Source organism: Cricetulus griseus, chromosome X, assembly GCF_003668045.3.
Source record: "Cricetulus griseus strain 17A/GY chromosome X, alternate assembly CriGri-PICRH-1.0, whole genome shotgun sequence".
NCBI classification, from domain to species: Eukaryota; Metazoa; Chordata; class Mammalia; order Rodentia; family Cricetidae; genus Cricetulus; species Cricetulus griseus.
The window spans coordinates 46191246-46218863 of NC_048604.1; the positions used below are offsets into that span (position 1 = coordinate 46191246).

General features: G+C 42.6%; 1 protein-coding gene across 3 annotated transcripts; it reads right to left on the reverse strand.

Moving 5' to 3' along the window:
• Positions 1–2265: 2265 nt before the first annotated feature.
• On the reverse strand, positions 2266–25811 carry Srpx2 (sushi repeat containing protein X-linked 2). Of its 3 annotated transcripts, XM_027432854.2 has the most exons (13): positions 25463–25811; positions 25250–25301; positions 24511–24639; positions 23626–23828; positions 19201–19281; positions 9753–9944; positions 7658–7834; positions 7263–7389; positions 6970–7091; positions 5241–5420; positions 4805–4938; positions 3771–3892; positions 2266–2773 (listed from the first exon to the last, which is right to left on the reverse strand). In XM_027432854.2, exons 4-13 carry the CDS (start codon positions 23714–23716, stop codon positions 2593–2595), a joined length of 1407 nt encoding a protein of 468 aa, XP_027288655.1. In that variant the 5' UTR covers positions 23717–23828; positions 24511–24639; positions 25250–25301; positions 25463–25811; the 3' UTR covers positions 2266–2592. The 3 variants fall into 3 exon arrangements, with proteins under 3 accessions (XP_027288655.1, XP_027288656.1, XP_027288659.1); XM_027432855.2 differs by lacking the exon at positions 24511–24639; XM_027432858.2 differs by lacking the exons at positions 23626–23828; positions 24511–24639; positions 25250–25301; positions 25463–25811 and adding an exon at positions 19934–20121.
• Between the last annotated feature and the right edge of the window lie 1807 nt (positions 25812–27618).

The window sequence follows — 27618 nt, forward strand, 5'->3', positions numbered from 1 at the left end:
AGGCTGTTGACCTGCCAGCATGTCCTGGCTTGCCACTTGGAGTGCTAGGGTAAAGACATTGAGAGCATTTATCCTTCCCAATGTGTTGTCTTTGCCTTGCTCTGACCAGAAAGTTCCTACATGAACTCATTTTATTTCACCTTCTGCCTATCTATGACTTTAGCTCACTATAGCTTCTGCCTATCTTTGACTTTAGCTTTTCAAAGCTCCAGTATTTCTCTCAAGGTAAGATGAAATGAATTACCCCTCCCACTTTGATCATTTTTTTCCATATTCCACTCCAAGTAGCTCCCTCGCTTCTTGTCTTGCCTTTTTTTTGGGGGGGGGGTGTTGAGACAGGGTTTCTCTGTGTAGCTTTGGAGGCTGTCCTGGAACTAGCTCTTGTAGACCAGGTTGGTCTCGAACTCACAGAGATCCGCCTGCCTCTGCCTCCCAAGTGCTGGGATTAAAGGCGTGCGCCAACACTGCCTGGCTTTTGTTTTACCTTTTAAAAGTGAGATTTCTACTGAAAGTCCAGTTGAATTGCTTCTGTCTGATTCACTGCTATGCCCTTATGTTGTAGGCTTATGATTTATGTCTTACCACTCTGCTTTAAAGAGGAATTTTCCTGGCCTGAGAGCCTTTTATTTTGCTCCTTCCTCCTGGGACCACTGTGAATATTGTATCCATAGAAGATGGAACCTTTCTCCTTAGAGTGTTCAATTATCTTTTAATGGGAAGTAGAGAAAAATGAACTGGAGTTCAGATGGCATAGTGGAACCTGGCTGCTGGTATCTATGCCCAACTGCCACTTAATAGCTGTGGGATCTTAACATATTGCCTAGCCTGTCTGGAATTCAATTCCTTTATCAGTAAGAGGGAGCTAATAACAACACCTGCCTCTATCGCTCTTGTGAAGACGTCTGAGTCAATCAATAGTGTGTTTATAATGGTACCTGGCACATAGTAGGTTTTTGATCATTGTTATCTCTGCCTCCACACCCAGCCTGCTTGCTGTCTCCAGTTGCCCAATGATGGTGCCCAAGAGAAAGCTGAAGGAACAGGGCATCTGAGTGTTGACTATGACTCTGCCTTCCATCACTGTAGAAGAGACAACTCTCAGAAGCAAGGGGAGAACTTTTTTCAAACACTGGTGAAACACCCCGTGTGAGACACAAGTCAGAACAGAACTCTGCAGCTGGAGATGTGTCTCTGCAGTAGTGTTTGGAATGTGGAAGATCCTAGCTTTAATGCCCAGCAAAAAGGGGCAAGGAGTGGGGCCACTAAAGATGCACAGCAAAGAAAGAAAGTCAAAAGAAAAGCAGGGACCCGTGTGTGCCTCCATTTCCCAAAAGCCCAACCTCATGTTTACTTTCGGGCCTGGTTCCCAACCTTGACTTTTGGCTCCTGTACCTTCCAGCTCTATGCTCATCTCTTAAAAGTGGGCATCTGAGGAAGTTTATGCATGAGGTTATCCCTTTTGCTTTCCTACTATGTTTGTTGTTGTTGTTGGTGTGTGTGTGTGTGTGTGTGTGTGTGTGTGTGTGTGTGTGTGTGTGTGTATGCGCACACACATGTACATATACACATATGTGCCTGGTTGTGGAGATTGTGGAGTTCAGAGGCCAGACTTGGGTTTTGTTCCTCATGCCATTCATCATGTTTCTTGAGATAGTGTTTTGTATTTGGCCTGGTACTAACCGTTAGACTAGGCTTCCTGTCCAGTGATCCCCACACATCTACTTATCTCTACCTCTCCACTGGGATTTCATGTATACACCACCATATCTAGCCATTTTGCCTGGGTCCTGGGGATCAGAATCAGCTCCAAATGCTTACATGGAAGACATTTTATCAGCTGAGCCATCTCCCCAGTTTCTAAAGTTAATCTAGTTCCCAGACAGGGGGAGCCTCTAATGAGGAGCCACCATCGGGGCACTAAAGCCCTCAGTAGGCAGAAGTTCCGGCCCACAAGCTAGTTGGAGTGTCTAGGAGGGAACATCCTGCTATGGCTGGGTATTGCTTCCCAAATTCCTGGGGGAAATGTTTTTCTAACTCTCAATGAAGCAATGGTTTGAGCAACAGTTTTTAGTCCAGTGTCCTGGAAAGGGAAGTGAATTCAGCTTCAAGAATGTTTTGTAGACCCTTGTCATCCCTCTCCTGCTCCCAGTACAATGAATGAACTCTAAGGAAAGTCTATTTATACTTCTTCAGAGTGTCCCTCTTGTCTGTTGTGATGCTGCCCTCTGCTGTCACCGTAGAGTAAAGGAACCATTTGCAACAGTAAATGAATGAATTTAGGATTTACTTATCTGAGACTTTGGAGAGCTAGGCAGAGGCTCTAGTCAGAAGACCATTTACTCCCAATCCCCTGCCCAGGGCCTGTCCTCAGTCCCTACCTACTTTCAGATGCTCTTCCAGGGTTACCTGAAGTGGGAGCCTTGCTTAGGGAAACGAATATTCTGCCCTAAAATGATGCCTGGAACTGTACTAGATTTGGCAAACCTCACCCCCACCTGAGTCCGGCTCCCAACACTGGGAAAATATTTCCTCCTCAGTTTAAGCTACCTAGGACAGTTGCACAGTTGACCTCGGCCACACCCTGAGGCAAGGTCACTCGCATATATCCCTTTGCTCCCGGCGTTGTGCCAGCTCCTGGTTGCTCAACAGGTAGTCATCGATGAATGTGAAGATTTCCTCAGGGGTGACAGGTTCCATGTAGCGTTCCCGGTCAATACCCTGCTTGTCAATTAACACCATGTTGAAGTAGGAACGAGTGAGGCGTTGGAATTGCCTAGAGAGAGCAGCCCAGAGAGGTGTGAGACCTTGGTCCAAGTTGCGAAAGACTGTGCTACCACCCTCTGCTCTTTTATAGCTCCACCCTTTCCTTTGCCCCTCCCCCACCCATCTCAGATCCTTTTTGCTTATTTTTCCGCTCAGTTCCTAGTCTTGGTACTCTTAGATATCTAGCTTTCCTTCCTGGACCTAGCCTGGTATTTCTGCACCATGTTTTCCACTTTAAGCAAGGCTATTACCTACTGCATGCAGGCCGCGTGGAGCAACCCCAGGAGGCTCATATTGCAGACACTATGACTTGTATGCACACCATACCTAGCATTCACGAGGTTGATAAGCAAATCCTGCTTAACTCTTCCACCTGTAGCTGCAAGTCTGCTGTCTCCTTCCTTAGAGTGTTTCCTAGTCTCTTTAACTGGCTGCAATTGCTCTGTCCCCAATGAAACTGAATCCTAGAGGTAGGTATTGTTTCTCAAACAGAGACCACTGATGGCTTTATTGAACCTGAGCATAATTGGGGAACTGTAAGGCTGATAATGGATAGATAATGAGAAAAGTCAACTTCTACCACCTGCTACCTCTAACCTTCTCGTTCATGAGGGACAGATAGATATGATTCAAATTTCAGTGACCAGAGATGCCTTTCTCTCCTTTGGAGACTGAAGGTAAACAGAGGAACTCATAGGCAATGATCAGAAGCTTCCTGGCGATTCACGTCTGGAGAGGAATCCTTTCTGTCTCTCTTAGTCATGGCTCTTCAAAGTCACCTGAGGTGCTTTTATGAAAGCCCAGAGATGTGGTTTGTGGGAGAGCCTGGTTATGTGTATTTTAAGCCTCCATTTAATTGTCATGTTCCAATAGAGCTGAGAGTCACTCTCCTGACTTAGTGCAGCTATAAGAGTTCAAACACAAGGAATGTCTCCAAGAGCTCCTGCTTGCTAGTGTCCTGTATCAGGTTTTTGCCCATCCCTGCCCTGCATCTTCCCATCCTTCACCTGAGCTCCTCAATGATGCTGGCTGACAGTTGTTGCTCCCGTATGCGTCCCACCTCCTGAGGTGGCTGCCCCACCAGCTCAATAATGGTCACATGCCTCAGGTCCAATCCACAGGTGGATTGCTGGGAGGGAAAGAGAACATTAAATAGAATAACCTCTTGCACTTAAATTCTTAGGCTGCTTGGCTGACTCCCTCCTGGGACCACGTAAGGCAACACAGGAAAGGAAGTGTTTCTGCAACAGTCACACAGTCTTATAATCAAGTTATCACATGCTATGGGGTCTGTGCAACCTCTTACCTGTCCTTCCTGAATTACTTGCTACACAAAAGTGTTTTTCTTTATTCTGTTTAAGTGCCTGTAACTGATTGTGCAGCATGGAGTACAAAAGAGAAAGATAATTTGTGACAGCCACCCAGTCTGATCTTTTTATCAGTCTTCTACCTACCTACCTATCTCTCCCACCCATCAGTTAAACTCACCATACAATGTCCCTGCTTTCCTTTATAATATCACGGCACTTTTGTACTGATAGTGGTTGACAGCACGGACCCAGAGCTAGATAGCTCGGGTTCAGTTCCAGCTCTACCACTTACAAGCTAGTGTTCTTGGGTGAGTGGCTGTTTTCAGTTTCTTCACCTATTCAGTGGGGCCCAGAATTGCACCTACACCGTAGGGGTTGGTGGGAGAACTGGTTGTAGATGTGTAAAAGCATGCCAGTCATTTCCTGGTACTTACAAGTGAAATTCCTTGGAAACACACATGTAGTTTATTCTTCATATTTACATTTGATCATAGCTGCTTTCCAAGCCTCTCCACATTCCTTTCCCAGCCTACACCCAGTTCCTTGCAACATACATCTTACCATTGCAGTGGACTTACGGACTTTTCCACAGAACAACACTTTTAAAAATGTGATCAATGTACCTAACCATAAACCAAATCAAATACTTCCCACGAAAGGTAAGGATGTACAGATTTTGTGCTGCACAGAGAAAACTTTCTGCTAGGCCACCCTGGGGAAGCAGGGCTCACCTGCAGCATGGATATCTGCATTTTGTAGTATCGATTGGAGGGATCAGGAGCTGAGACTATGAGGAGTCGCTGTTTCTCAAAGAACTGATCCAGGAGGCCAGCAGCTGAGTTGACATTGACATTAATCTTCATACCTAGGGCAGAAGCAGATGGTCAGTCAGAATGTGCCGCTCTTCACCCTGCAAGGCATTCCGGTCTTACATCCTTGCCCTCCCTTCCCTGTGGTGAATTCCACAAGGAAACCTGAATATTTTATACCCTTCTTCTTAAGGTATGAGTATTCTCAGGGAGAATGTTGGCCCTTAAATTATACCTATGTCAGAATCCCCATTCTCATATCACACACAGTAATATTAGGTCTCTGGACCATGGAAGAAGTGCTTTGAAAATGCCCCCGAGCCACAGGCCCGTTCACTCATTTCCTAGTTTTACTCACGAGTACAGATAGGCGGTGATCCTGACCACTGTCGACTTGACTGGCAGACTCTGGATGGGGTGCCCTCGCGTTCATAACCACCATCACAGTGGTATTCACAGGTGGCACCATAGTTGTCCCCTGCGGAGGTGCAGGTGAGGTAGCCATGCTGTGGTGGTTTCAGAATTGGACAGCGTCTCACTGCCAGGGAGAAGCTCAAGTTAGGGGTTGTGATATCTCTTATAGTCAGGAAAGGCTAAGGGGCCCACTCCGGACTTTCTAGAACAAGAGACTTGAGATTAATCAAATGAATGTTTTTTTGTGTGTGTGTTTCTAGTAGCCAGAGATGGAGGTACAGTTTCCTTCCCTAAGGAATTAAACTTGAAATACAAACATAGGTTCCTAGTCTTTAGAAACACACACAAACACAGACAGACACAGATGGACAGATAGACAGACACACGTATAGTAATGTGGTAACTGTAAATGTATAAAAGAAAATGTTGTCATCTATATTTATAGACTTCTATAGATACCCAGAGTAAAGATGACTAACTTGCAGAATGACTTTTCTTTTTCTATTGAAACCTGGTCTTACAATCAATATAGCACAGACTGTAATGGATTCTCTGTGGAGCCTAAGAGGGCCCAAACTCACTGTCTTTCTGCCCAAGCTTCCTAAGTAGTAATATTATGAGTATGTGCCACCACAATGGGTCAGACTTACTTTTAGTTGGATATATACCAGATGAGTCCGTGATGGAGAGAATGATTAAACCAATCATGGTACAGTCTTAGAGTAGAATTAATTGTGTTGTGATTGAAAATATTTATGAAAACAACTTCAAAGAATATGAGAAATTGCTTATGTTTTAATGAAAAGTGGAAAGGGTTATCTTAAATTATATATTGTAAGTATGTATAGATATAAGATTAGAGGGAAAATACTAAAATGTTATCAACAATGAGCCCTGGGAGATGGAGTAATAAATTATTCTGTTTATGTATTGCTTTAATTTTATTTTTGAGACAGCACCCTGCTAAGTAGTCCAGGCTGACTTGCTGTCTTCCTGTTTCTTCCTCATGTGCTGGGATTGCAGGCATGTGCTACTATACCTGGCTATTTCTTTATTTTAAAATGTCTAACTATGATCATGAATTATTATTATTATTATTATTATTATTATTATTATTATTATTTTGGTTTTTCGAGACAGGGTTTCTCTTTGTAGCTTTGGAGCCTATCCTGGCACTTGCTCTGGAGACCAGGCTGGCTTTGAACTCACAGAGATCCACCTGCCTCTGCCTCCCGAGTGCTGGGATTAAAGGCGTGCACCACCAACGCCCAGCTGATCATGAATTATTTTAATGATGAGAAAGGCAAAGTTAAGCAATGTTACAGGAAGCAAAGAGGAAAATACCAGGCAACCAACATTATCATTTCAGCAAATGTGAGTGGGTGTAAAGACGGATTAGATTTGATCATTTTTAAGGCCAAGAAAAGAAAGGGATATAGACTATCTGTGAATTTTATCTAGATTTAGAAGAATGATAAGAATCTTATTGGAGAGTTAAGGTTTCTGTAACAATTTTATGGCCATGTAGTATGTATTTTCTTAATAAGTCTATTTGATGAAGTTGGCCTTTCCCCTCCCAATATAGACAAGAGGAGGGGGTTGTTGAGGGTTTCTGAAGGTCAGGGCAGAGCAGGAATGTTGAACAGTATGTCTGATGAAGAGCTTTGTCTGACCTTGTACTTTTACAATGAACTTGCAGCTGGCCCGGTTGTAGGCACGGTCATAGGCAGTGTAACGAATCACATGCTCTCCTTCAGGGAAGTGAGAACCAGGCTCTGGGCCCCGAAGTGTCACCCTGCATGAGACAGGATAAAGGAGTCACTGAGCTTCTGAGGGAAAGATGGCTAGAATGGATATCTGAGGCACATCATCACATCAGGCACAGCCTGTATTTTCTGAGTGTGAGTATTCCGGGGGAATGGAGAAAGTGCTTGGGACACAAGAGGCACGCATGACACAAGCTCACCTGGTGATGGTACCATCAGCAGAATCTTTTACCACGGGAGGGTCCCAGTATACTCGAGCAGTTAGTTTCTCTGGCTCTGCCATCTTCTCACGTGAGTGAGGACAACGGATCTTGGGTGGATCTATGTCTGCCAAGGTCAAAGATCAAATGTGGATTTATATATCCCCTGCTTTCCCTGGTGGAAGCAATATTACACCACTGGTAGGCAAAAGAACAAAAGTTAACCTTTATCTGGGAAAAAGGTGAAAAGGGGCTGACTCTGTAGGCAATAATGCTATGCCTATTGTGTATTCTCATACACAATGTATATGAATTCTATGATCAGAATTCCACATCTGTGAGCATAATGTCAGGCCCCTTTTTGCAGCAGAGTAACTGGAGCTACCAGCATTTACCTACACATACAGGCTCGCCTCCACTCCATCGTCCGTCTTCCATGCAGATACGGCTGCGATCACCTTCTAGGTGGTAGCCACTGGAGCAGCTATAGTCACAGCGGGAATCAAGCAGTACCCCATTTGTGCAGGTGTAGGTGCCACTAGTGATGAATGGCAGTGCATGACATCTCATCTCTAAGAGAGAACCAAACAGCAAGTTCAGCACTATCTGGAGGTGATGCATGAACATCTATCATAGGGGGATCAGTGTCATATTCAACAGACTATAAAAACCTCACCCAGGCTGTTCTTAACTTTCATATTACAAAGTAAAGAAGCAATATTAGTTGTATGGATAGTGAAGTCCAAAAAAAGGGTATATCCGTTGTCTGAGTGCATGATTATCAAAATAAGATCTTTATTTGCATCCCAACTTCACCTCTTGTTCTGTGACTTACAGGCATTGCCTCATTTCTGAGCCTCACTGTTTTTTATTGGTAAAATATATCTACCTAAGTAGGACAATTTAAGGAAAGCATCGGCAGTGGTTAATCTTTGTTTCTTATTCCTTAGATGCTGTGTCTTCTTCAAATGCTATATATATACCCTAAAGCATGCTCAAAGCTCCTTAGCTGTACACATAGTTCAGCCAAGGCTCACTTACAGTCAGCTGGCTTTCTGTCCACATGAGTCAGGCCACTGTCTAAAGGGCGTGGTGATATTTAATAAAGGTGGAATCTGTGTATTTTAAAGGCTGTTATCATAGAATAGTTGTGAGCCTGCCATTGCTCTTGTTTAGGACACCTGATACTTGAGAGAAGTAAGTCGTGCACATTTCTTTGGCTTGTCTAAGTTATAATCATGTATAAGTTTGAATGTTCAAACTTTTTAGAAAAGTTCTATATAGGCTCTGTTTATTTTTGCTTCTTGACTAAATGACGCTCGAAGATTATTGCTTTACTGTTTTCCTGTATTTGTTACATAAAAATCACATCCAAAAAATAAATTCCTTAAAATCAGAACCAGAAATCAGAAAGATTGGTCTCTTTGGATGAATTCACTTACTTGGTGTTATACAACAGTGAAAACAATAACTTCAACCACGAGGGAGGTCCAAGCTAAATACAGGACTCAATTGCAATAGCCACCTCATTCTAGGCACCTGAAAATAGGTATATTTCTATGCTTTGGCTAATTTTATGTTTATAACTTATAGCCTTAATTCTGTTTTGTCACTTCAATTCAGATTCCTTTTGGAAATGATGGAGTTTAAGTCCTAAAGCAACTTACTTATCATCACCTGAAGGGTTGTAGTGACTGTTTTATGTCCACCCTGTTCTCCTCTCCTTCACAGATTTTTCTCACCAGGCTTATTTATTTCCGAATGCTCAGCAATTCACATCCAGGTGTGCAGCGTGTATGTGCACATATTTAAGTTTCTATCTCATTAGCCTATTAGCAACCCTAGGGTAGTCGAGAAGCTGAGTGAGCTCCTGAAGCAGCCAGGGTAGAACCTTGTACACATGGATGTCCTTCAAATGGTATTTGCTGATCATATATGGAAGACAAATCTCTGCTGCCAAAGGGCTGAATAGTTTGAATACGAGGTATGAGAGATGAAGGGAGATAGGATTGGGGTTATGTGTATATTTGTATCCCCATATTATGGCATTGGGTATTCTTCCTACTTTAAGAAGAAAATGAAGACTAGCAGATGTCTCTTTAGTTTTACTGGCAAGACCTTCTAAGGCTGTAGGGTAGGAAGGATGACACTTGACCACAAGTGGGAAAGAGTCTGGAACACATCCTTAGAAGCTCCAAGAGGTGGCCCCAGCCTACATCACTTCTCATGGCCAAGTTTTGTCCTCCTACACACATTTCTGGGTTCTATGAGTCATAGCGGCTGGTTGTGACTTAAATACCCATCTTACTTGGACAGTAATCACATACAGAGAAAAATAAACTACAATGTCAGGAAGAGGAAAAGCTCTGTTGGAGGCCTATGGAAAATTCCCAAGTTTCACCGAGTAAAACTTCCAGGTATATAACTTCCATGGCCAGCGGGCTGCCTTCTCCTCATACACACATCAGTATATGCTCACATACAACTTACGCCTGCAGTAGGCAGTTCCAGACCAACGCCGGCTTGGCAAGCATTGCACCGACCTCCGTCCAATCAGTCGAAAGCCCCGGTCACAGGAGAGCTCACAACGTGTGCCTAGGCTGCTGTGATAATTTCCTCCCCTGGGTGAGTAGCATGTGGCTTCTCCATCCTGGATATTCAATGTATAACACCATCGGGGAACTGCAGTAGCAGAGGAAAAGTAAGCTAGAAGTACAGTAATAAACCTTACAGAGAGAACTATAGGCAACTGAGTAAAGCTAGGAGCAGAAGACAAGCTCCTTAGGGACAAACATACCAATTGGTTGTCTAGTGTTTAACAGTCAACCCAGAAAACATACATACAAATAACATTTTATTGACTCAATAGGCCTATACATATATACATATTCCTAAATATAAATATTTCTAAAAGAACACAAATTTATCTTTATCTAGGAGAGAGGGGAAAGGAGCCTGGATCTATAGGCAATAATGCTATGCCCATTGTGTATTCTCATAGTAAACAGTAAGGTCTTCTGTAATTAGGATTCCACATCTGTAAGAATAACTGGAACTACCAGCAATATATATATTTTCATATATATATATATATATATATATATGAAAAAGATGCCATGAATTCAAAGGAGAGTGAGGACAGGTATGTGGAAAGGGAAGACAGAAATGTTGTAATTAAAATACAACCTCAAAAATAAATAAAAACAAAACAATAACAGCAATGACAAAAAAGTGTGGCAGTGTCAAAAGAGAAGACACAGAACTCAGTAGAACAGAATGGAGATGCCAGAAATAGGCTTAAGTAGGTCAACATGATTTCAGACACAGGTACAAAAACAATTCTATGAAAACAGCTTTGCAAAACAAATGGTGCTGGAGAAATTGAAATTTCTTGTGCAAAAATGAGGCAGAAGAAGAAAAGAAATAGAGCTTAAGTCTCACACCTTATACCAACAATGTAACAAAAACAGAAGTTAGATTTACACTGAAAACAAAGCCCATAACATATAGAAAATTGGAGAATCTCTGGGATTCAAAGATAAGCAAAGAAATCTTAGACATGACACCAAAAGCATAGATCATTAAAGAAAATCAACAAAGTGGACCTTTTCAAAAGTAAAAACTTTTGATCTATGAAGGAGTTCCAAGAAAATGCAAAAACTGGGAGAAAATATTTGCAAACAACATATCATATTCACAACAAAAGACTAGTGAATGGATAGAGAATATAGAAAGAATTTTCAAAACTGAACAGTAAAGATGTAAACACTCCAAACAATCCAGTTAGATACAGAGACATGCTATTAGAAAGGATCTATGAATGATTAATAAACATGAAAAAACCATTATTCACTAAATAAATGCAAATTAAAACCTCAGGGCAATATCAATATATCCCTCAGAATGTCTAATGTATGAAATGACTACACCAAGTGCTGAAGAAGGTGGAAAGAAACCAGAACTCTTACACATTGCTTGGGGAAATGCAAAAATGCTGACATACTGTAACATACTAGTTTATAGTAAGAGTAATATCCTACTTTCTGTGTAAAGAAAGGATTACTGAGCATTTGACTCTGCAACTTCACTTCCTTGTTTACTTAAGGAAAATGAAAACCTGGGTTCACACACAATCTTATACACTAATGCTTAAAGTACCTCTATTCCCAATTGTCAAAAATTGGATCTCTGTGTGAATAGTGGAATTAATGTGTTTCTCTCTGTATAAGAATGAAGTGCTGCGGCTAAACACTGAGCCAAACTTCTGGAATCCAGTTGTAGAGAGGGAGGAGTGATGAGAAAAGGGGTCAAGACCAGGCTGGAGAAACCCACAGAAATAGCTCACCTAGGCAAGTGAGAGCTCAAAGTCTCCAATCTAACAGCTGGGGAACCAGCATAGGACAGAACCAGGTCCCCTGAACATGGGTGTCAGTTGGGAAGCCTGGGTAGTCTATGGGGCCTCTGGCAGTGGAACCAGTATTCATCCCTAGTGCACCAATGGACTTTGGGAGCCCATTCCCTATGGAGAGATACTCTCTCAGCCTAGCTACAGGGGGGAAGGCCTAGGTCCTGCCCAAAATGATGTGACAGACTTTGATGATCCCCCATGGAAGGCCTCACCCTCCCTGAGGAGTGGATGGGGGTGGAATGGGGGGTTGGTGGGGGGAGAATGGAGGGATGGGAGGGAGAGGGAACTGAGATTGGTATGTAAAATAAGATTGTTTTTAATTTAAATAAAAAATAATTAAAAAAGAATGAAGTGCTGATACATGTGACAACACAGATGAAGTTTAAGAGTGTTTTGGGAAAGTAGAGAAACAAGACTTCATTATATGACAAATACAAAGGGGCATAGATAGGCAATACCATAGGCACGGAGTACGTATCAGTAGTTGCCAGGTGTTAAAGGTAAAATGATAGAGAACTACAAAATGGCAGCATGGGACAAGTTTCTGGGGTGATACAACTTTTCCCCCCTTTGGTAGTAGTTATCTTATTCTATATATTTCTCAAAACTCATAGAACTGCACACGCAAAGTGCATTCTGCTGTATGCAACCTTAAAACAGCTTTACAAAACCAGGAAAATGTAGACTAGAGAAAGAACAGGAACATGCCATCAAAACAGACCACTGAAGACTGAAACCCAATTCCAGTTCAGTACTGAGCAACCGACTTTACAAGGTGGTTCTATCATAAAGACACCTTAGTGGTAACAAAATAAATGCTTTTCCACTGGTTCTGTGTTTTTGTTTATTTTTTTGAGATAGTAGTGTCTGCTATTTAGCCCATGCTGGCCTCAAATTCATGATTCTCTGCCTCAGTCTTCTGATTAATGGGATTACCGGTCTGTAGCATGACTCCTTGTTCTATATGGTTCAGATTTCAGAGGAACACAAGGGAACAACTGGATGGTGGGTTGCACAAGATTACACACACAGCATGGCACAGATCTGTTTGCCTAGCATTTGGAAGGCAAAAGCACTATATAAGTTTATTTGGTTTTCAAATCTCAGGGACAAAGTTAGGGGGAACTTTTACCAAAAGCACATTACATAGGGAAGTCAAGGAGCAATGAAAGGCTAGGGCCTCTGTTTGCATGCAACTGGAGAATGAAGTCAGAAGACAGAGAGAAAACTATTCTTCAACCAGTACCATGCTTGGGGCTTCCAGTTTTAGCTTAAATCGGTGGCAGTAACAGGGATGACATCTGGAGACACCATCTCCAAATTACATAATGTTTCTTAAGTGCTGAATTTGCAGAGCAGCTAATTACAAAGCCACCACACAGATCACAAAGACTTAAACACGGCGGAGGGGGGGGGGCGAGGCTGGGACCTCAGAAGCAACTCTGTTCTGTTTGTCTCCCATATTCTGTGAAGGATAACACACACCAGATTGAAACTGGTAGAGGAAAGAAGAATGGGAGAGAGGAATACAAACCTCAGAATCAATACAAAGATAGTGAAAGGGGTCCAGCTATGGTAAAGAAGTTCAAGCTTGCTGGCCTGGTCTCAGAAAGACAAATATCACATGTTTTTAAAGATATTTGTCATCCCTACACTTTATACAGATGTAGAAAATTATGGCCTGAAAGGACAAATAGAACTGCCTAAGGGGAACTGAGGGGACTAATGGAAGCAGTGAGGATGAGACATGGGATGGTGGAGGGGTAGGGAGGGAGTCATTCAACACACAATATATATGTCTCTGAATTTTTAAAAAATTGATAGCCCAGAGGAATTGTGACATAAGGCAGAATGTTGGGAGACAGGAAAGGGGCAAAACCACAAATTCAGCTTTCAAATAAGGGAGAAGGTAGTATCTAGAAGCGTAGCCTGGTAACACGAATGGATCTGATAGCACAGTGTTCTGGATTATTTCAAGGTGAGGCTTATGAGTCAGCAGGAGCACTCAAGAACGAGTAATTCCAGACTGACTTCATTTCCTTTTTGGGTAGAGCCACCAGACTGGTAGAACAGGGATGGTGATAGATACATTATGTGGATGTCAGTGAGGCATGACAGACAATGCCTTTCATGCCAGGGATGTGAAAGAGATGAAGAAATACAGAAGAGGTGACAGTACAGTTAAAGAGAGTCATAACTGGTTGAACAACTTGCAGAAAGACTGCCAGTGGGAACTGGAACTAAGACTATGGTTAAATAGTGCACGCTAAGATGTCTGCTGGGAAATGTAATAATATTGAGTCCTGTGTTTAGGCATCATCCTTCCCTTTTCGTGCCCATCTCATATAGTTCTCCCAATAGCCCCATGACTTACACGGAATTTATCTGTATTTTTTAGATGACTTTCCCAGGGTTCCTTGGGAAGTAAGGGTCAGGGGCATGATGGAACCCAAGTTTGTCTATTCTAAAAACTTGTTCCTTCTAAGTACAAAAATCTGTTACTGCAGCTGCCATTTTGAAGTATCCACCGAATCTATCCACCTGTTCATGACTTCCAAAGTGTAAATAGCTACACAGTAAAATATTTCCTGTCAGTCCTTCTCATATACCTAAGCTCATCCATTGCACTTCCAGAGAACCTATGATAACAGCTTATAGGTAGAATGCAAACCTTTGTATAACTTATTATTTTCTTTGCTATTTTCCCATATACAGTAGCATATTGTGTATACTGTTCCCACTACTACTTTATATTTTGTGGTTCTTGGGATCAAAACCAGGACCTTATGCATGCTGGGCAAGTGCTCTATCACTATGCAAGTGTTCTTTGCATATCACAACATAGCAAGCATGTAGTTAATTTAAATGGAATAACATTTATAGAACACTTAGTATTATGAGTGACACATAATAATGCTTGGCCAGAGTTAAGAAACTGGAAGGTCTCTCTCTCTCTCTCTCTCTCCTCTCCTCTCCTCTCCTCTCCTCTCCTCTCCTCTCCTCTCCCTCCCTCCCCCCATGGGCACACAAGGACAAGAAAGACTGACAAGGAAAAGGCATCTCTAAGGTAAACTTGAGGTAACCCAGGAAGTGACTAGTTTCCTCAGGGTTGAGACAAACTGTGAGGCAACTGCTTAGCCACCCAGCAGACTAAGGCTACAGCTCAGGGAAAGGTTTCTGATCCCAGGTTTCCTGATAAGAAAATGTCAGAAAGGGTAAGGTTTGTGAAAACAATATCAAATTATGTGGACAGTGTTCCCTAAAATAAGGATATGGCTTTTCCCTGTTATCTCTTTTCTTTATCTTTAAAAACAGCTACATTTTTAATGAAAGAGATGGAATAAGCATGGCTTTGCAGTCAGACAGACCTAGGTTTAAATGTCTCTTCTGCCTCATTCATTTCTGTCACTCTAAGACGTCCCTGAGCTGAGTTTTCTGGTCTGTAAAATGGGAGATAAAAAAGCATCCCCATGTGGCTGTGGTGACAATCAAATAAAATCCCACACATGCAGGGTTGTGGTGGTACATGCCTTTAGTTTGAGTACTCTCAAGGCAGAGACAGGTGGATCTCTGTGAGTTCCCAGCCAGTCTGGTCTACAGAGCTAGTTCCAGGACAGCCAGGGTTGTTATAGAGAGACACTGTCTCGAAAATGAAACAAAACGAAACAAAAAACAAAAACAACAAAAACAAAAAACTCACATATGAAATACCCGTTCCCAGGAATGACTTTTTCCAAATATGTGTCTGGGCTAGAATGACTGTCTCATGTGTCTTCAAGCACCAATACACTGGTGTCCATGTCCAGTACTTCCACCCAGTGATATAGCCTCTAAGTTGCAGGAAGTTTTGAAATGGTACAGCTGCAGAGAAAATGATTACGAGGCACAAAAAGGATTACAAAGGAGGCCAGAACCTCAGGTTGTACTTTTCCTAGCCACTCCTTTGCATGCTTCATTGATAGCCTTAGTTTGTTTTGGGCCTGGAGACTAAGTTCCAAAAGGAGTTGGACACTTGACACCAAGGCAAATGCTACTGTGTGACACGTAAGTTGCTAAAATAATGAGGCAGGTAAGTAGTAATAACGGGGATGCAAGACACTTCAAAAGTAGCTCTGGAGCTGGATGTCTGGCTTGGTGGTAGAACACTTGCCTAGCATGCACGAGGCCCTGCGTCTAACTCACAACACCACCTAAAGAAGTACCCTTTGCATCTGAAACTTTTAGTGCCAGATTCTTCCAGTTTTGGTTCCCAGAAGGTAACCCACTTTTCATATGCTTCTGTGGGAGGGATATATATATGATTCCCTTTGTTAAATAACTATTCCGTTTAGAGCGATAAGCAGTACATAATGAAGGCCAAATGAGTGAGTGGTTTCCGCAAACAAACAAACAAAACTTTAATTTCAGAAAAGGTAGATAGTAGATACTTAATTAAGTAATGAGGGCCAGCAAGATGGCTGAGTGAGTAAATGTACTTGCAAACAAGCCTGACAACCTGTGTTCCATCCACAGGATCTACATGGTAGAAGAAAAGAACCAACTCTCTGGTAAATGGTTCTCTGACTTCCACACATGTGCTGTGGCACACTTCCTCCAAATGAATGAATAAATGTAATCAGAAAAATGAATGAATGAGTGAGGGAAAGCCCCACGTGTACTAAATCATTTTGTGGAAAAAACCCAGTAACCACCCTAACTAAAGCACGGATTTCATGTGGAGAAATGGTGTTAAAAAGTTGTCAGACTGAGAGCTAAGGCTAGATTTTGATTTTAAATGGTTTACTAGGTCACTACATTGGGAGAATGAAGAAACTTGAGCCAGAGAATCTGATTAAGAAAAAAAAAAAACAGCCTTTGTCTATGTATGGAATAATAATAATAATTCCAATCCCATGTATTAAAGAAATAATAGGTCTTGGTGGATGACTAGTGATAGATGATGAGGAAAGGGGGTTATTAAATGTGATGGAGATTGTTAGAAGTGACACTGGGGTATTTTGAAGTCTGAGTCACTAAGGGGATATTGGTAGTATTATCAGAAATTAAGACAGTGAGGTTGCAGTAGAATTTTTTTCATATAAGACAAAATACTTGCTGTTAAGACAGCTCTAAATAGGTGTATCTAGAAGTGTTAGAGATGCAGTCCAGGAGCTATGGAGTTAAGTCAGTGCTGTCCAAAATTCAGATGCCAGCATTCTTCTCTCCATGGTCACTACCAGAGACCCAGATTCCTATCTTGGCTTCAACTATGATCAGAATAAGGAAATCCCAAGAAGGGGAACCAAAAAGAAAGGGATGTGTTTGCTCACTGCTGTTTGAGAGACTGAGGAAACTGAAGCTCAAGGCCATATGATTTGGTGTTCAAGGGAGAACTATCATTTTCAAGATGTGTTGTGTCCACTGCTGCCGGAAATTTAGAGTCACAGGTATTGCTTGTGCACCATTAGCAGTAAAACAAAGACAATAAAGAGATAGCCAGAAAGGAGCATAGAAGAACCCCAAGCTTGAATCGTTTCTTTACTGGAACAGCTTTCTCAAAGCCCACCATTTACACCTTCAGTAACTGAAATACTTACTATCATTTGATTTCTTTGTAATGCTTGACATAGCTGATTCCATATCTTTTCCATATTTCTACATTTTCATCTGCAACATTTGTAATATTCTTGATAGACAATCTTCTTCCACACTGTCTTCTCTCTCTCTCTCTCTCTCTCTCTCTCTCTCTCTCTCTCTCTCTCTCTCATTTGATGTATCTTTTTCTCCTACTCATGTCTTTCTTCAGAGAGCTCTTTCATTTAAGTTGGATACTCACAAAACTTCCTCTTTTTCTTTCAACTATCTACCCAGTAACCTTCCAAATTAGTTTTCCTGTGTGTGTTTGTGTGTGTACACATCCATATGAGTGCATACTCACACATGTAGTTGTGTCTGTGTGTCCTTATCCTGTGTGGTGCCAGGGATTGAACTCAGGTTGTCAGCGGGCTCTTTTTACCATTTGACTCACAGGCTCCTAGTTTACTTAAAAAAAAACTTTGTCTTTCTGAAAGGTTTTTAAGAGTCTTCCTTGGTAATCAGATTGGATTCTTTCAGACATTAATTTCTTGACCCCTTCGCACATCAAATCCCACCCAATCTTACCATCTCCTTTGAAACATCTCTGGAATACATCATTTAATTGTGATGCTGGGAATCAAACCCAGGAAAGCCTTCTATACCCCATGCATTCACTCTGTTATTGAGCTACACCTCTAGTCCCTCTGGGGTGTATCCTTACTCTACTCAAATGTTTCCACCTAACATTACTGTAACTGACTCCTGGAAACTCTCTTCACCTCAGGCTTTACTTCTTCCAACCAAAACAGAATAACCTAGTTAGTGTTCTGAAATACCTTTTACAGTGTCACTGACCCGTGAAAAACCATATAACCAGTCATTAGAGCATAACAGCTAAACTCTTATGTGTGCCTAGGAAAGCATGGACAGAGAGAATCATAAATTGAAGTCATATTTGACATCACTTGAACTGACTTTCTATCCAATAAAGGAATTACTATTCAGCATTCTTTCTGACTCTCCTTTGATGGAACCCATTGGACCTTTCCTAATTCACTCTTTATATTCAATTCGATTCTCTACTACTCCACCTGTATTCTATCCCTTCAAGTCAGTGTAATTTCTTCTTAGTTCCTTAGTACAGTGAATTTGGTTTTACCTTAATATCTTTGGCCATCTGCTTTGGCAAATGTCTACCTGTCACCTTTCCCAGTTTACAACGGTCTGTTCATCATTTAAGGTCTATCCTGAATTTCATCTTTCAAGCATCATCTCTTTCCTGAATTCTTCATCTTAAACTCCTACTTCATTTATGGCTACTACACAGTTTCACACTTATTTGCTCTGTGTGTGTTAATGTTATTCTCACTTCATGCCCAATAGAATGGAAGCTTGAAGAGGAGGGGCAGAGTCTTACAGTAGCCTTTGTATTTCCCATAGGCTTACCCTGCACAGGAATAGACATAGAGCAGATACTCAGCCCATGCTAATGACTCATAATAGATGAGCAACCTTCAGGCCATGGAGGGAAAAACCACACAGCAAGTCAGTGACCAAATTTGTAATTAGAAATCATAGCTTACCTACACATCTGTAACCCTAGCACTGAAGAGGCTGAGGCAGAAGAAATCATAGCTTACCTACACATCTGTAACCCTAGCACTGAAGAGGCTGAGGCAGAAGGATCTTGAGTTCAAAGCTGTCCAGGGATACATAGTGAGGCCCTGTCTCAATAAAGAAATGAACAAAACAAGAGGGCTTGGGCTCAGTGCTAGAGTGCATGCGTAAAAACCAAACAAAAGGACAAAGAAAAACAAGATGAAGACATCAACAAAGAAAACCATAGTTCTTGACGATTCTCTGAGCTGCCATTCGGACACACAGGAGCTAAGCATTGATGAGGACATTTGTGGGAAGATCCAGATCTTAGTCCAGAAAACATCCTTCCTGAGCTTGAGAAACAATGAGAATTACCTTGGTAGTCCAGGGAGCGGGCAGCTGGGACCTCTTCTGCATATACTTCATTGTAGCTTTCATCTGGATGGTAGCCTGAGCCTAGAATGAGGAACAAAATATAAAAGGGTATTCATTTATCACACAAGTACATCCCAGTACCCTAACCCCTGTCTTTTTCTGAGGACCTGGCACTTTATGATAGGGCTGCCAAGTGATTTGTAAAACTGCAGAGCTCTTGTGGGTGATCTTAGTCACATGAGGTGTGAAGAGAGCAACCTCAGAGGGGTGAGGTGTGGTGGGGTCTCTGGTTTCGTGAGAAGACTTTCAAAACAAAACAATGGGACTTAACCACCTGTCAAACCTGCCAATCTAGACTAGAAACGGCCCATTCCATTCCCCTGATGCAGCTCACTAGTCTTGGTGCGACACTGATAGCCAGGCTCTGGGGATGGACTGTTGTCCCAGCTCTGAGGAAATAATAGCGCCTGAGTGTCTTCTCCAGTGACAGACATGTACACAGTTCTCAGAGGGAAACAGTATTTCAAGCACTCTCACGAGCCTACAGGGCATGTTAAGCACCTGATGGTTAATTGCTGCTGTGGCATGCCAAGGCCGAGATGGATGGCTTAAAGGGCAAATAGGAATGAGAATTCTTTCATAAGCACTTTATTCTGCCTTGGAGTTAAAAGAGAAGTCAGAGTAAGTTTTTTTTTTTCTCTCTCAGTGCTTGTGATCGAACCTAGGGCCTCACCCATGTGGTGCCCCCTCTCCCAAGGCAGAGTCCTTGGGATAATTTCCTCTTCTTCCGGTCATGAGCAGCTTTAGCAGTGTGCTGCTGAACTAGAAAACATTCCCAGTCTATCTACTTCCATCCAGTTAAGTGGCACAGTTCCTGGTGGTGGCAGGTCTGCGGCTGTCGGGGAGACTAAACAGTGTGTTCCACCAGACGCAGGAAATCGGTCATGAATATGAACTAATTGGAAAACAATTTCGTTCTTTCCGTAGCAAAGTTTCCGGAAGGCCTTCTCTAATGCCCCTGAGTTCTAATGCATGTTCAGGAACAGGGCAGCCAGCCGTGTTGGAGTCTCAAGACAATTCTCCATTTCCAGGAGAGGGTGTGCTTCCAGGACTGGGCTGGGCTTTAGAGCTGGAGCCCTTTGACCTATGTAAACACACAGAACATAAGCTTGTGGCCTTTTCTTGGGCAGAGGTACAGGGCCTCCTGCACTAAAGGGTGGAGCAGAGGGCAAGATGATGAAGCTCGTTGACTCCCTAGGGCCCAGGCGAGGACTCTGTGTGTGTGGGATGGGGGATGGGGAGTGGGGTGTGTATGTGTGTGTGTCAGTCCAACTTGGTAAACATGGAGATGAATCAAATTGCAAGTTTGTCTTATGAAATCATGTCCTTATTGGTTTACCCTCATTCCAAAAGAAAAGGTTCACTTTTTCTCTTTGGTTTTGGCCTTTTTCACATTTCACTTTATCTGACTTTCCTTTATTTCTCCATGGGCCCCCTCCTCTTCTTTCCCACATGGGATGCTTGTTTGTGCAGCGTAGACTCCTTGTCAGCTGTTTCAGTTTAGTGGTAGCCTCAATCCCTCACAGCTCCTGTAAACAGGAGGCCAGATGTGCTTGGTTCCCTAAAGTATTAGGTCTCCCCATTCTTATTGTAGAGCTAGCTTGTGAAGAAATGTTCGTCAGGGAACAGCTGTTCAGCAGACGAGAAAGCAGGGTGTCATGGCTTATGTCTGGATAAAATAATGACCATAACAAGTTAGCTCTTACTATGTAGAGCATATGCTAGCTCATTATGTTGCTATAACATCTCAACTGCATTCACACCATTAATGATCTCCTATGTATAAGACACAGAAGCAGAGTAGATCTCCCAGCCCAGGTCTGTTTGAATCTCATGGGCTAGACCCAAATACTAAAATTCAAATGGTGATAGAGGAGGTGTTTTGACTATGTGCAGAAGGGAAAATCAGTCTTGCAATCTAGAATTTTTACTGTGGCAATGGGGTGGGGTGGGGGAGACCATTGACCACCATGCATTTTATTCCATTCCAGAATTGCAGGGCATGTGGGAGAACTGAGGGGAAGACTCAATCCCATAATTATAGTCTCTAGCAGCATGTGGAGGTAGCTAAGCTAGTGCTAGGTTTCCTTTGTACCAGGAATGGGCTTGGGCTAGTTAACCGCTTAAACTTTCCCATGTCTCCTCGTTGCCTACTTTCACATATTTGATGCACATGTTGGGATACTGAAGTGGGCTATAAGAATGAAACTATACAGAAGGACACAATCCCTGTATCATTCCATTGGCTTGAACGTTTCTCATTTCCTTTGCATCAGTCAGTGGTTCCCCACTGTGTGGTCTGTTATTGGGTTCTTTCAAATTCCACAGCCAAGTGGGACTCTCTAAGTCCAGCCTTTCTTGTATGGTTTGAAAGGTATTTCATAATTGAAGATGCTGTTAAGAGCCACATTAATGCCTGCCCTTTGATGACAAATACAGCACGGCTTTCTGAAATATACAGATACTGCAGTACACATTTTTAACCCACTCAGCTTCATGTATATTTTCTACTCTCTGTTGATCATTCCTGGGTGCATTTTCTCACTCACCCTTAGTCCACACTTGGGCGCCTTTGTGCCATTCCCAAACAAGAGAACAAAACAGTCCTTGGGGGTATAGGCAATGCTCAACATACATTTGTTGAATGAATGAATGGGCAAATGGACACAAACCCAGTGTTTGATCCAGCATTGAAGGGAAGAACGATTAAGTCTCCAAGTATCTACGATCATGCAACCTTCTAAGAAGACTCATAGGACTGCCAGATACCTTAGCAGCCTGGGTTCTTAGCAAGTAGTGTTGACTGTGGTGATTGGTGTAGAAGTGGGAAGTGTCTGATTTGCAAACAACCCTCTGAGAACCTCACATGTAGTTAAGTATTTCTAATGCCTTGTCTGAAAAACTCTAACATCTCAGGATTTAATGAGTTTCATACAGGTGTTCGAAATTGGACTTTGAACCATCAGATCTCCACTCCCTTAGTTCTGTGGTCTTTTGAGTAGATTCTGGTCTTCTATACTTGAAGTGAAGCCAGTGGGTGTTTGGGGAGAACAGCTGCATATTTATCTCCTGAAGACTTGGGGCTCTTTTAACCCCAAACAGTGTACACTCTGCCAAGGGCTTGATTTGAATTTCTTCAGCTGAATGTCAGCCCTTGTGCTTTACCCCCTACAAAGCCAGGTTAAGCCAAAGAGGGGAAGAAGCTTGCATACTTGTTTGAAAGCTGGATGCAGCTGTTCCAGACAAACAGAGCTGCTGCCAAAGGCCTCTACTGGGAGCTAGGGGGTATGTGGAAAATTTTAGCTGCAATGGTGGTGGCTGTGATGGTTGCAGTTTGTTATTTACTCATCTCTGGAAATTTTCCTAACCCCACTGGTTGGGACTATCTCATTCCCCCACTCTCTCCAGCCCCTCTAAGGGCAGACACTGCAGGCCACAGAATATTCTTAGCACTATGAAATGCCCCTGGAACCCAGTCAAAACCTCTGTATGGTGGCTCAGTATCCTTTTCTTGCCCCGCTTGCATTCTAACCCCTCCTCCTCAGACCACTCTTGTTGGCTTACTATGTCTCCCAGGAGTGCAGAGTGAAATACTCAGGACTCCAGAAAGTGACATCCTTTCTGAAATAGGGAACAAACCCGAAGAGACTGGGGGATTCCTAATTAAGAAAATGTGATCCGTACTGTCATTGACTGTGTTAACCAAAAAAGGCTGTACAAATAAAAATGGCTGTACAAATCCTACAGATACACTGAGAGGAAGAAAGAAAGAAAAAAGAGGGTGGCCTGGTGGATTCTTGTTCCCCCTTAGTAGACTGCCTGTCTCCCTTATTTTTTCCCCCAAAGTGATACACAATCTGAGTCCTGTTTTGTAGTCTTATCAAGGATATTTGACTCAGGAAAGGATTAATATTGATAAATCTTTGGCTTATTAAAAACTCCTTGGAAGTTTTCAGTGGGTTATGGATACAGTTCAGTGGTAGAGAACTTGCCTAGCATTTGTGAGACTCTATGTTCATCTCCCTGCATAGAAATCAAAACATATAACCAAGCAACCAAACACACAGCCAAACCTAAAAACCTCATTGTTGTCAGGAAGTTAATACATAGCCTCAAAGGCCACACTGTCTCACTCTTTCACTTTTGTGTTAGCATAGCCTATTATCAAATAGCTCTTGCTAGGGTGTCTCATGGGCCTTGATTGGTAGCCCTTTTTACTATTTTGTCACCATTATTGCCACCTAACAGTTTTTCTCTGGTTCTAAGTTAGGGATCTCTCATTGCAGTCTCATTATTCCCTCTTCTATGTCTTGGTGTAGTTCTTGACCACCCTAGCAGGAATGCACAACAGCTCCCAGAACTTACCTGCATACCATGTTGGTGTCACTGCTGGTGTTAGGAAGAGCAGCAGTGAGAGAGCACCTCTTTGGGTCAGTTGACCAGCCATCCTTAACATGGAAGCTTCAGGAGGCAAGAATAGGCCAGAAATATCAGGGTAAGGGACAATGACTTTCAGAACTGAGCCAGCTATGAACTCCCAAAAGTGAGAAGAAGCAGATATATGGGATCTGTTAGGAAGAAAATTTTAACATTAATCAATTCCAGCTGTATAATCTGGCTCATAAACCTTTCTTACTTCATAGGGTGATAAGACTTATCTGGATTTATGGTCCCCTTCCTCCAAGCAGGAAGAGGAGGACATTAAGCAACTAGTCCTCAACTTAACTCTGGTGCCATCCAGTGTGGATATTGTATGGTCCAAGTCACAGGGAGGGACACTGAAGTTCCAAGACCAGGGCAATGCTAACATAAAGTCATACAGAACTAGGAGGGAATCTGGAAATTCAAAGGCTGCTAGTTAGGGATTTTTTCCACTCAAGGTTTCTTAACCACAAATCTGAGGAAGCATTAACATATATGGTCTAAGACCTTGAGCTGGAGAGTGAGGCAGATCTGGATATGATCCAGTTTTGTCACCAATTAGCAAATGAGGCAACTTCTCTACGTCTCTGTCTCTTCACATACAAAACAATAACAATGGTACCTACCTCATGGAATATATTATCGTCTGCTACATCGGGAAACAATCAGTGTGTTTTCCCACTATTATTACTAACTTCATATTGGACAAGACAGGGCGTTTTCTTTCTCTCCCCTGCAGGCAGTAACTATAATTCTGCTCTCTTCTTAGCTTTGGGTTTTGAGGCTTAGTGGTTTGACAGTCACTTCTGGCTTTCAAGTTCAGCCTACCTCTCCAGTTTTGCCCTGCTGAACTAGCAGGATGGCAGAGTGGTTGCAGAAGACCTGACGAGGCCCACAAGAAGAGTATGACCAAGCTCCTGTTGCTATCCCGTTTTCCTTTCTAGGGAAATCTTCACACTAATGAGATGAGATGAGAGAATTCTGTGGTGCTACTGGACAAATATTCCCCAAGTAGCAGCACTAACACTTGCTGCCCATCAATAAAAACTGGTCACTGAACCTCTCAACAAGCATCCGTTCACCCACATGCTTCCCATGCAATGCCATACTCAGAGAAGTAATCAGTCTCAGAAATGGAGAAACAAAAGACAATGGCAGGTTCTGGGCAGGGTCCTTAAAGGGGCATCTGATAAAGCCAAAAATTCATTTTCCAAGTCATTACTCCTTGGCTTTAGATCTGTAGTGCTTACAAAGTAGGAGAGAGGGACAAGTGAGAATAATGAATGCAGGTAAAGAATGGGGGAATGCTATGGTAAGGGGGCTATCAAGAAAAGAAAATCTAAAGGAGAGAAAGGAAATAGATGGATTAAACCACCAAGTGGGAAAAAAGTTAAAAAAATATCCAGGGAAATGAACTAGTCACTGACCCTTCTCCCATATTCAGCCCCAAACCAGTTCCTTTGCAGTGGAACAAAGGTTTTCTTGTGTCAGCCCCCAGACTCTTAGAGCCTATGACCTCTCTCCTGCCCACCTCCTGCCCAGTCTCAGACTGAGAAATTTGACTCACCGGAGGGAGCCATCCTTCTGCTGGAAGCGGAGAAGAGAGCAGGAACATGCATCTGCAGCCAGCACAAATGAAAACAGCATATGATCCAATTTCATTAAAAAAGTTTCTTTCCTCGTCCACCTCCAGCCATAGCATCTAAGTCCCGGGTCTTTTGACCTCTCCACAGCTGTGAAATGGGGCAGTGCAGTGTGAGGGATTAAGTGCAGTACTTACTTGCTTTTTATTTTATTTTTTGCGGTCTCCTTCTCTCCCCTTTTTCTCCTTGCTCTCTGCTCCTCTCATCAGTCGGAAAAACCCTTTCTACTTTAACATTCCCAGAACCAGTGGCTCCTGGTCTGTCAGGGCCTCCGGGATTCTGGTAACACTGCCCAGATGTTGGGATGTTTGCATCTGCCAAAAGTTGTCTTAAAGCTATATTATCCCCAAAGCTATAGTTGTTACTCCTCAAGAAAAGTTTTTTTTTGGGGGGGTGGGGAGAAAAAGGAGGATTAGAGGAGCTGGAGCTGTCTGCTGCAGAATAGGGCAAGTGTGAATGGCACTGGCCTCAAGCTCTGAGTGTAGTGATGACTAACAAAGGACTTCCAGAGATGGGTTTGGAGACACACTACATTTTATGACTCAGCATGACATCAGGAGTGAATGAAAAGGAATTTCACCAACTCCAAAGGGGGCATGCATGTAGCTGACCTTAGCTTTTCCCTAGGAATTTTTCCCTATAATTCTTCTTTTTTCTTTTTTCATTTGAGTTACAAACACGATTGAACTACATGACAATCCCAGTTCCCTTCTCCTTCCCTCCTCCCCTACCACCCCCAACTAAAACCCTACCTATCACATATCCTTTCTTCTAATCTATACCCGACTCAACCTTTCTGCTCCCTCATGACCTCTGCAGCCTTCCTCTTCTTCCCTTCTCATTCTTGTAGCTCTTTCTGCCCTCTTCCCATGCTCTCAATTTGTTCAGGGGATCGTGTCCCTTTCCCCTTCTCCAGGGGGCAAAGTTTGTCTCTTTTAGGGTCCTCCTTGTTTACTAGTTTCTCTGGCAGTGTGTATTGTAGGCTGGTAATCCCTTACTCTATGCACGTGGAAAAAGCAACTGTGAATTTGAGAGAACTAAAGAATTATAGGGAAATTTTCAAAACAACTCTGAGATACCACCTTTGAAAATTTCCCTATAATTCTTTAGTTCTCTCAAATTCACAGTTGCTTTTTCCACGTGCGTGATGCAGGCTCAGACACACTTTGAAATGTTCCCCTCAGTGACTTAACTTCTGTTCTCATGTTCTTTTAGATTTTTCCCCTACAATAAATACATCATGGTTTTCCCTTCCCTAATTCCTCACAGATCCTCCCACCTGCCTACCCAACCAACTTTACGTTCTTTTTCTTTCTTTTCTTTTTTAAAAACAAACAACTTCATTGGCCATAAGTTCATGATAAGATTATGTTTACAAAAATATCATGCAGTGTGTGTGTGTGTGTGTGTGTGTGTGTGTGTGTGTGTGTGTGATTGTAGGGCATCAAACGTGGGGCTTTTTACATGCCCTGTGAGCACTCTGAAGCACACCCCCCACTTACCAACACTTGCCTGAAGAACCAAGACTAATTTCCCATACTATTAATGGGAGGAAAGTCTGCCTAGTGAGGCTTTTCTGGAAGGCTATTTAAGTAAATCTAAATAATCTATTCTCAGGCAAAAGAAATGACAAACTGGGGTCACTGTTAGGTGGGGTAAGATGGTTCAGGGGAGTCACAGTAAATGAAGTTTAATAAATAAACTAGGTTCAGAAGATCCAAAGTCATGACTAGGAAAAGTGAATATATGAACTCTCTCTCTCTCTCTCTTTCTCTCTCTCTCTCTCTCTCTCATTCTTCTTTGTGTGTGTGTGTGTGTGTGTGTGTGTGTGTGTGTGTGTGTGTGTGTGTGTGTGTGTGTGTTGGAGAGGTAAAGGCAAAATAACAATTGTTTCCTAGGTTGTTGGCTTTCTGAAATAACTCCTTCACTGGTTCTGGCTCCGGCTTTGTCTTGACTTAGGGAACAGTCAACAGGCTGTTAGGGAACTCCTCAACAGGTCCTGACACATCATATTGCCCCCTTGCAAGCAAGCCCCCATCTGTCTTCAGCCTAGTTCGGATATTCATCTCACTCATCTCATTACCCTTCATTCCCAACACACTGAGTTCGGAACCCTCCCTTTAATGCTTTTGTCATTTTGTCCACACAAAGTTCCTCACAAATCCCCCTCTTTTCTTGGCCAATTGAACACCTTCTCTCCCAAGAAGCCCCAACTCAGTCAGTCAGAGGGAGTTTACTTTCCTTCGTTTGCTTCCAACAACACAATTTGTATACATCTTAATTACTGCATACC